The following is an 8,410-nucleotide window of genomic DNA, read 5'->3' as shown; positions in this document are numbered from 1 at the left end:
CGGGTGTGGAGTTGCCATCGCAGCGGAAGCGGGGTGTTTGGCAACAATTTTTTTTTTCTGCGGGGAGCAGCAAACTGAAGGTTTAATCGCACAAAATGGTTCGGGACAACATGGGATGTTTCGAGACTGATTTATAGCAAAAGAAGGAAACGGTAAAGTGTTTTCAAGGTCGACTATTGTCGTGGGGAGACGGGAAGCACCGTTCGGGGTGACGGGGGTGACCGGTGATAAACATAGGTGGTCCATGGTTGTTAGTTACGATCAAAGAATGGTTTGTATCAAGACGATTTTGCAAGGAGTGCTACTGTCTGGATTTTGCAGTTCTTGAGCGGTTTGTTTGTGATAAGGGGATACTGGCGTAGGTGCGTGAAAAGCGGGCAAGAATGATCCATCAAAGTAAGTGTCTTTGGATTCAGTTTGTTTGGCAGGTCGAAAGGAAACGGTGAAGTGGGTGGCTTTGTTTTCTTGGTCGGTGGAGATGCCTCTTTGAACAAAGGTGATTGAAACAAAGGAAGAGATTGGAGAAACCACACGGTGTGAACATTATGGGGTTGGAGTTCAAATTGGGTGGCTTTGGATGTGGCCAAGGAAGATGTCGTTGATCCGGAAAAGTTACACAGAGGTGTGTCTTCCCGTTCAACAAATCCATGATTATCTTTGGTAAGTTTCCAAAGGGGAATAAGTTCTTGATGATGTGTAGTGTATAAAAGACAATATGTAGACCGTTGTTGAGTATGTTGAGATAGGACTCACCTGATCCTTGTAGTGGATTTGCATACCGTTTCCAACATAAATAGTCCAATAGTGCTATTACGAGACAAATTTGAGAGCTACCTTGGTTAAATGTGAAGTGAGAAGTTAGTTTCGTGTCCATATACGACTCATTGTCTGAAGCTCGTAGGCCGGAAAGAATGCGCTAGATTTCTCACTTTTAAAAGGTGGTAATGGATTGTTAACCTTCGGTGGATAAGTATCGTCTATGTGATGCATGATTTTGTGTAGTAGAAACAAAACAAAAATATAAATATATCTTTTATTCAATAAAGGTAAACAATAGAATTAATCAAAACAAAATGCTAAATGTTTGATTGCCTGACATATATGGGTTGTTAATCGGCTAAGGAACTGTGTTTACTTGGCTTTCCAAGATGACAAAGGTGGAGTATTGGCATTGTTCCAATTGGATTTCATTACTGCATCTGGATATCTCTCACCCTTCACACTAGACGCGATTGTTTCCAAGTCATCCATGTCTTGATGTGTCAATTTCACAGATACAGCTCCAATATTTTCCTTAAAGTTCTCAATTTTAGTAGTGCCAGGTATGGGACTTACATCATCCCCCTGCTGTAGAACCCACGCTAATGCTAGTTGTGAAGTCGTGCATCCCTTCTTTTTTGCCATTTTGTTTACCCTTTCCAACAAAATCATGTTCTGCTCCAGATTCTCACCCTGAAACTTTGGTATATTCTGTACAAGACAATGAACACTGATCATGAGTCAACCACAAAATCATATGAGCTATCAAGATGTGATTGTGAGTCTACAAACCCTGCGGAAGTCACCAAGGGCAAGGTTTTCAGCAAGATTTAGACCAGAGGAGAAGAATCCTTTTCCGAGAGGGGAATATGGAACAATCCCAATACCAAGTTCTCTGAAAAATTTCAGAATTTAAAATACAAAAAAGTATAGTTAAGCTGTTAGAATAAAAATATGATTGAAAATGGATGAAGAGAGTTGCCTGCAAGTGGGAATAACTTCTTCTTCAACATCTCTTGTCCACAACGACCATTCAAGCTGAACAGCAGTTATTGGATGAACAGCATGTGCCCTTCTAATGGTTTCAGGAGAAGCTTCAGAAAGACCTATGTATTTTATCTTACCTTCCTCAACTAGCTCCTTCAGTGCTTCCATCTAGTAACATTACAATATTAAAAGAATTAATTTCCGTTTTTACATCTTGTTTTCTGATATTTTCATTATCAATCATAAACCGTGAATTTGGTTGACATGTTGCAGGATTTAATTTGAAGAGGAAGGAAGAAGGAGAAACCGTTAGTTCAATAGGAATGGTTGTATCAATCCGATGAACATAATAGAGATCGATGAAGTCAACTCCTAGCCGCTTCAAGCTACCGGCGCAAGCTTCCTTAACATAAGTAGGATCGCCGGTCACCGCCAGCCCTTCTGCAAGTGACATTGACGTGATCCCAAATTTGGTAGCTAACTGTACTTTTTCTCGTCTTCCTCCTTTCAAAGCCTGTCATAATCAACATTTAGAATCGATCCATGCTGTTATTTCAAAATCATAACCAAGTTCACACACACACACATGAAATGATGAAATGTAGTTTAGACCTGGCCGATTAGGAGTTCGTTGGCGTGAGGACCGTAGACATCGGAGGTGTCGAGGAAGGTGACGCCTGAATCAATGGCGGTGTGTAGGAGTTCGATCATCTCTTGTTGTGATTTGGGGGTTTGGGACATACTCATACATCCTAATCCGATTGCTGATACCTGTAAGCCTTGGCATCCGATCTTTCTTGTAGGCATTACAACTGCTTCTCCCATTTTTACTCTGTTTATGTTACCTTCTACACAAACCTATTGAAAGTTTGGAATTTATTCAAAAAAAATGTTCCTATGAACTGAAGTGCTTACGCCATATCCAAGAAATACACTAGTTTTTCTGAAAAAAACAAAAAGGCATCTTTGAGAATGTCTTATTATCTAACGAATTTACATGTTTGTATTTGTTTATGAACTAACATTGAATTTTGAGAAATTTACAAAAATAACCTAATTCCACAATTACTTTGCAAAAAATAGCCAAAACTTAGGGTTTATCCAAAATAGCAAGGTTGCAGAAATCGGGATTAATCGGCGATTAATAGTGGATTAATCATTTAGCATTCTCTAACCGTCGATGATTAGGGTATTAATCGGAAATTTATGATTAATCGGGTTTGACGGGATTAATTGGTCAACAAAAGTCAAAAAAGATCAAAAAAGTCAAAAAAAAAATTTCAAAATTTCAAAATTTCAAATATTATACTAAAATGTTCATATTTTCGTATTTTCAAATTTTCAAATTAAAAAATTTTTTACTTTCTAATTTTGAAGTACTTATTTTTCTTAAGATATATTAATATTTGATTAATTTTAATATTTTATTAATAATTTATGGTCCTCGATTAATCCACGATTAATCCCCGCCAAGACTGATTAATCCATTAACACCAGTTAACCGTCAAGCTACCGTCAAACGATTTTTACAACCTTGAAAAATAGACACCAGTGATGAAGCAAACACATGCAGTTTTATTAACATGTCTGCGGAATCGTCCTCTCGCCTACGATTTCATTGTGTGTGTGTGTGTATATAGCCATTTGCGGTTTCATCTCAAGTCGTCTGGGGTTTCCTCTGTCTACGAATGTACAAGTCGTTGACGCACATTCTGTGCAATAAATACTTGTACCATTGCATATGGCCATGGCATCTATGGTTTCATTCTTCATTTTTTCTGATCCATGTCCAAAGTTCATACACGTTACTTCCAAATTCCAACACATATAATAAAAAAAAAACTATATATAAGATTACTTAAAACATTGTTTTGTTGCACGTTTTCTTTAAGCCATCAGAGAAAGGTGATGTTAAGACTTGAACATGTAGACTTACGGATTCTCACATGCTTACGACAAAAAGCATACTCCAGTACAATACAAATACAAAAACAATACAAAAACGCACGTACTTATAACATATCTTCATAACCAAAAAAACCCAAATTAACAAAAATATTAGAGGCAAATTCATCTTGGGCTTATTTGGATTTCCATGAGGACAAGGGTGGAGTATCTGAGTTGGTATAACTATGAACCAAAAGAAATTCAGGCATTCGAGCACCCTTGAATGATATAGATTCAATCTCAGTCAAATCCTCAGCCGTGAGTTTAACTGCAAGGGCTCCAAGGTTTTGGTTCAAATTTTCAATCTTGGTTGTACCAGGGATGGGACCCACATCATCACCTTGGTGTAGGACCCAAGCTAGTGCCAACTGTGACGATGTGCACCCCTTCTTTTGTGCCAGTTCATTAATCCGCTCATATATAACCCTATTGTGGTCAAAGTTCTCTCCTTGCATCCTTGGTAGAATCTATAAAAGAATGCAAAAAAGAATAAGTGGAATGAATTGAACAAAAATCCAATGCTATAAAACTTAAAAGCACAAACCTTTCTAAAGTCGTTATCTGTCAGATTGTCCACCAACTTTGGACCTGATGCGAAGAACCCACTACCCAAAGGACCCCAAGGAACAATCCCAATTCCCAATTCTCTGAAAACAAAAATATACCAATCATCAACATTAAAGCTACAAATGGCTTGCTATATATCTCCTAATAATACTAATATCAGTAAATAATACTTCATCGATTACCTGCAGGTAGGAATAACTTCTTCTTCTGCATCTCTAGTCCATAAAGACCACTCCAGTTGTACAGCTGTTATTGGATGAACAGCGTGTGCTCTTCTGATGGTTGCAGGTCCCGCTTCTGATAGACCAATGTATTTTATCTTACCTTCTTCAACAAGTTTCTTGAGTTCTCCCATCTGTGAACACAATTCAACATAATCACTTAAGTTGTAATACAAATTCTTTTGATTCTTAAGGGAGATCCCGCATAGAAATTGGAGCAATTTTCATGGAATTTTAAACAGTTTATGAATAACTAGCTGAATCTGACAAACTAAGAAGGTAATGTATGCATAGTAACTTGAAAGAAGTGAAATAAAAGACGAACCGTGACTTCAATAGGGACAGTTGTATCGATGCGATGAACATAGTAAAGGTCGATGTAATCAACATCAAGCCGCTTCAAACTGGCTTCACAACAAGCCCTAACGTACTCCGGTTCTCCATGGACTTCCGCCTTATCAAAACTTTCTCCGAATTTGACTCCAAATTTCGTAGCCAATTGAACGTCCTCCCTCTTCACTCCCTTTAAAGCCTGTACAAATCACGAATTCACACATACAAATCAGTCAAAATTCACGCTCAAATTACACGGAAAGCTGCAAAATAGTAGCGAATTAACGATGACAACCATGAATTCATACACAAATCAGTCAAATTCGTTTTATAATAATACTGAAGCTACGAAATACAATAAATAGCGGTAATCAAATTACCTTGCCGACGAGGATTTCGTTAGTGTGAGGTCCGTAGACGTCGGAGGTGTCGAGATGAGTGACGCCGGAGTTGATGGCGTGGTGGATGACTTTGATCATCTCTTCTTCAGGTTTGGGAAGTCCATAGCCTTGAGACATGCCCATACATCCTAGTCCAATAGCTGAAACCTCTAGCCCCTGTGATCCGAGCTTAATTCTTCTCACACCTGACATTTTCTTCCTGCTCTTTTTGTTGATTCAAACCTTGTAAAGATGTTTAATTCTGTAGTATCTTAACAAAATCAAGTTAAGGAAAGCTGATCGAATACGTACTGCGATGCTAAATTCAGAGATTATGAGAGAGATCCAATATTTCAAAGAGTCGATCAATCGGTATGTGAATGTTTGTGGTTGCGACCATTCAAATACAGAAAGGAGAAGCAAGTGTGAATGGAAACGAAGAAAGTGAAGGCAGAATAAATAAATAAATAAATAAATAAAAATCTTCAATGGCGACTGGCGTTGACGGAGAAACGATTGTGCTACACTGCGACCATCGACATATATATATATATATATATATATATATATATATATATATATATATATATATATATATATATATATATAGGTAGGTTCAAATGTTTCTCACATCTATTGTGTGCTAGAATGCATCAATAAGAATATATATATATATATATATATATATATATATATATATATATATATATATATATATATATATATATATATATATATAGAGGTAGTTTCAAATGTTTCTCACATTTATTGTGTGCTAGAATGTACCAATAAGAATTTAGTATTAATTATATGTATATTAAATGTTATACATACTTATAACTTATTTTTTTTGGAAACTAATTAAATTCGTCATTAATGTCAACAATAATATTCTTTCAAAATGAATTCATATCTAAAAGAATGAGAGTGTATTCCAGCAGAATGAGAGTGTATTCTATACACTCTCGTTCTTCATATTCCATGCAACTTTATTGTATTTTAGGTGAGTGAGTCCTGAAACAAAATACGAACTCATATATAAAACCTAGATGCGAATTCATTCTGAAAGAATGTTATTGCTGACATTAATGACAGATTTAATTAGTTTCCATAAAAGGAGAATTATAATTATAGATATCATTTAATATAATATAATTATGGAAATCATTTAATATCTATATTTATTTAACTAAATAATTATTTAATTTACAAAATTTCTATTGGTGCATTCTAGCACACAATAAATATAAGAAACAAAATAACGTAGCCCTATATATATATATATATATATATATATATATATATATATATATATATATATATATATATATATATATACACACACACACATTAGCCTTTTACCCACGCCAAGCAACGGGTGCGAATAGTATTTTTATAAATTAGTTTCTAGAGACGATTAGTTTTTACGCAAATAGTTTACTACAGCTAAGATAAGATTCATATTTACAGAAACGAAATCAATAGAAATTAAAAATGACAAGTTATGATTCTTTAAAAATGTACATGAACACATGGTTGATTGTGCCTTATTAATCACAACATTTGATGTATAGACGTCATTAGATGATGCCACATAAAATTGGCAATGCGAGAAAACCGATTCTGAAAGATAAATACTTACATTTGGAACTGTTCGTCTCTAAGCTTTATTGATTGTCATCGCGAAACATAATCGAATGGGAAATTGTTTTCTCTTCGGTTTGAATGGAAACATATTATCTTCAGACAGACATAGATGAATCCTTGGATTGGAGTATGTGTGGAAGATTTGCAATAAAAGTTAAAGGTCATTTGAACCGGTGGACTGGACCTGGACCTGGACCGGTTTATGTAATGGGGGCGATGGTTAGATTGCCAATTTTGCAGTTCAGTTAGGCGGTTTGGGTATTGGACCTGAAATTGTACCATAATTTTGCAGTTTGTTTAGGCTGTTTGGGTATTGGACCGAAAATTGTACCATACATAATGAATGTTGTACCAGAAACAATGAATGTTGTGTCGGTCCAACAAAATAAATGTACAATACGCTTCATCGACAATGGAATATTGTACCGGTATAAAAACGGATGAAAAATTAAAATAAAGATTCATAACCTTTCATCACAAAGTTGCGGCTGACAATCCGAGTAGGAAATTTAAAAGTTGATTATATTATATAATAAAAACAAAATAAAAATTCATAACCTTACATACAAAAAGTTAAAGTTTATTAATTTTAATAAAAGATTTTCAAAATTCAAATAATACATAGAAAAATAATCAAAGTTTTCTTTCCTCAATAGTTTTTTTGGGCAGTAGCCAATTTTTTAACAATAGTTTCTCGCCGGGTAGTTAATAGTTTTGTTTCAAAGAATAGTTTCTTATCATAAAAAATATCATATTCAAAGGAACACATCATGCTTTACCTAATATCATTTACTTTTAATGATTAATTTGTTTTTGATGGTCGACGAATATTACACTATTGGTCATATTTATTTCTAATCGTCGTATTTATTTGTCGTAAATTTGAAATAGTAAACTTGAAATAGGAGCATATATACAAATTACAATTTTATTTAGAATTCATTATTATTTTTCATAAATTACTAAATCTACTTGTCAAAAATATAAGGTAAGGAGTTAAATGTGCATACCTTGTAATATTTTAATCGACTCAGATAGTTTTTAATTTTTTTTTTGTAACGCCTGGTTCCCAGTATGCATTTAAATATGAATTTTTGCATTTTTACACTGGAACTCGACGAGTTGGAGGCCCCAACTCGTCGAGTAAGAGGCGAATCTTGGACGCGGGTGGAAGAGTCTACTCGCTGAGTCGGAAGCCCCGACTCGACGAGTAGACATGTCTGTATTAAACCCTAAATTTTAGGGTTTGCACCATATTTAAACACTTTATCTGGCCTCCCTCCCAGCCCCCATCGTCTCCCTTAGTCCAGAAAACCCTAACTTGAAACCCTAGAGCATTTTGCAAGTGTGAGAGCCATTTTTGAGGGATTATGTGTGTTTTTGAAGCTTGAGGAGAAAGAGGAAGCTTGGGAGATCAAGGGGAATTAAGTGGATCCAGAGATTTTGTCACATTCCCAGCTTACTTGAGGTAAAAAGTCTGTACCTTGTTCATTCATTCATTAGATCTCTCCATGGAGTAGTTTAGGGCCATTTAGGGCTCATTTTGGAACCATTCGTGGATGCAAGATT

The 8,410-nt window shown here is 35.4% G+C and overlaps 2 protein-coding genes across 3 annotated transcripts; both read right to left on the bottom strand.

The window, feature by feature from the left end:
- Nucleotides 1-1,015: 1,015 nt before the first annotated feature.
- LOC145119472 (putative aldo-keto reductase 2) lies at nucleotides 1,016-2,699 on the bottom strand. Its single transcript, XM_079055133.1, has 5 exons — nucleotides 2,359-2,699; nucleotides 2,054-2,260; nucleotides 1,742-1,914; nucleotides 1,552-1,654; nucleotides 1,016-1,470 (listed from the first exon to the last, which is right to left on the bottom strand). Exons 1-5 carry the CDS (start codon nucleotides 2,569-2,571, stop codon nucleotides 1,132-1,134), a joined length of 1,035 nt encoding a protein of 344 aa, XP_078911259.1. The 5' UTR covers nucleotides 2,572-2,699; the 3' UTR covers nucleotides 1,016-1,131.
- Nucleotides 2,700-3,574: 875 nt separating this feature from the next.
- Nucleotides 3,575-5,642, bottom strand: LOC145119473 (putative aldo-keto reductase 4). 2 transcript variants are annotated; one of them, XM_079055135.1, is made up of 6 exons: nucleotides 5,507-5,642; nucleotides 5,195-5,414; nucleotides 4,807-5,013; nucleotides 4,443-4,615; nucleotides 4,238-4,340; nucleotides 3,575-4,160 (listed from the first exon to the last, which is right to left on the bottom strand). In XM_079055135.1, the coding sequence occupies exons 2-6, from the start codon at nucleotides 5,405-5,407 to the stop codon at nucleotides 3,828-3,830; spliced, it is 1,029 nt and encodes a 342-aa protein (XP_078911261.1). In that variant the 5' UTR covers nucleotides 5,408-5,414; nucleotides 5,507-5,642; the 3' UTR covers nucleotides 3,575-3,827. The 2 variants fall into 2 exon arrangements, with proteins under 2 accessions (XP_078911261.1, XP_078911260.1); XM_079055134.1 differs by having other exon boundaries at nucleotides 5,195-5,419; nucleotides 5,507-5,614.
- Nucleotides 5,643-8,410: the final 2,768 nt, after the last annotated feature.

This window comes from Lactuca virosa, chromosome 6 (genome assembly GCF_052849685.1).
Source record: "Lactuca virosa cultivar CGN04683 chromosome 6, Lactuca_virosa_CGN04683_v6, whole genome shotgun sequence".
Lineage (NCBI taxonomy): Eukaryota > Viridiplantae > Streptophyta > Magnoliopsida > Asterales > Asteraceae > Lactuca > Lactuca virosa.
This window is presented reverse-complemented; position numbering and strand designations above follow the sequence as displayed.

What these genes read in the sequence shown, in the direction of transcription:
- LOC145119473 (XM_079055135.1), bottom strand. Translation starts at nt 5,407, where the DNA reads ATGTCAGGTGTGAGAAGAATTAAGCTCGGATCACAGGGGCTAGAGGTT. An exon ending in ACGAAATCCTCGTCGGCAAG is followed by an intron (nt 5,014 to 5,194) that starts GTAATTTGATTA and finishes TGATTTGTACAG; the next exon opens with GCTTTAAAGGGAGTGAAGAG. An exon ending in GAAGTTATTCCTACCTGCAG is followed by an intron (nt 4,341 to 4,442) that starts GTAATCGATGAA and finishes TTTTGTTTTCAG; the next exon opens with AGAATTGGGAATTGGGATTG.
- LOC145119472 (XM_079055133.1), bottom strand. Translation starts at nt 2,571, where the DNA reads ATGGGAGAAGCAGTTGTAATGCCTACAAGAAAGATCGGATGCCAAGGC. An exon ending in CCATTCCTATTGAACTAACG is followed by an intron (nt 1,915 to 2,053) that starts GTTTCTCCTTCT and finishes TAATGTTACTAG; the next exon opens with ATGGAAGCACTGAAGGAGCT. An exon ending in CCCTTGGTGACTTCCGCAGG is followed by an intron (nt 1,471 to 1,551) that starts GTTTGTAGACTC and finishes TGTCTTGTACAG; the next exon opens with AATATACCAAAGTTTCAGGG.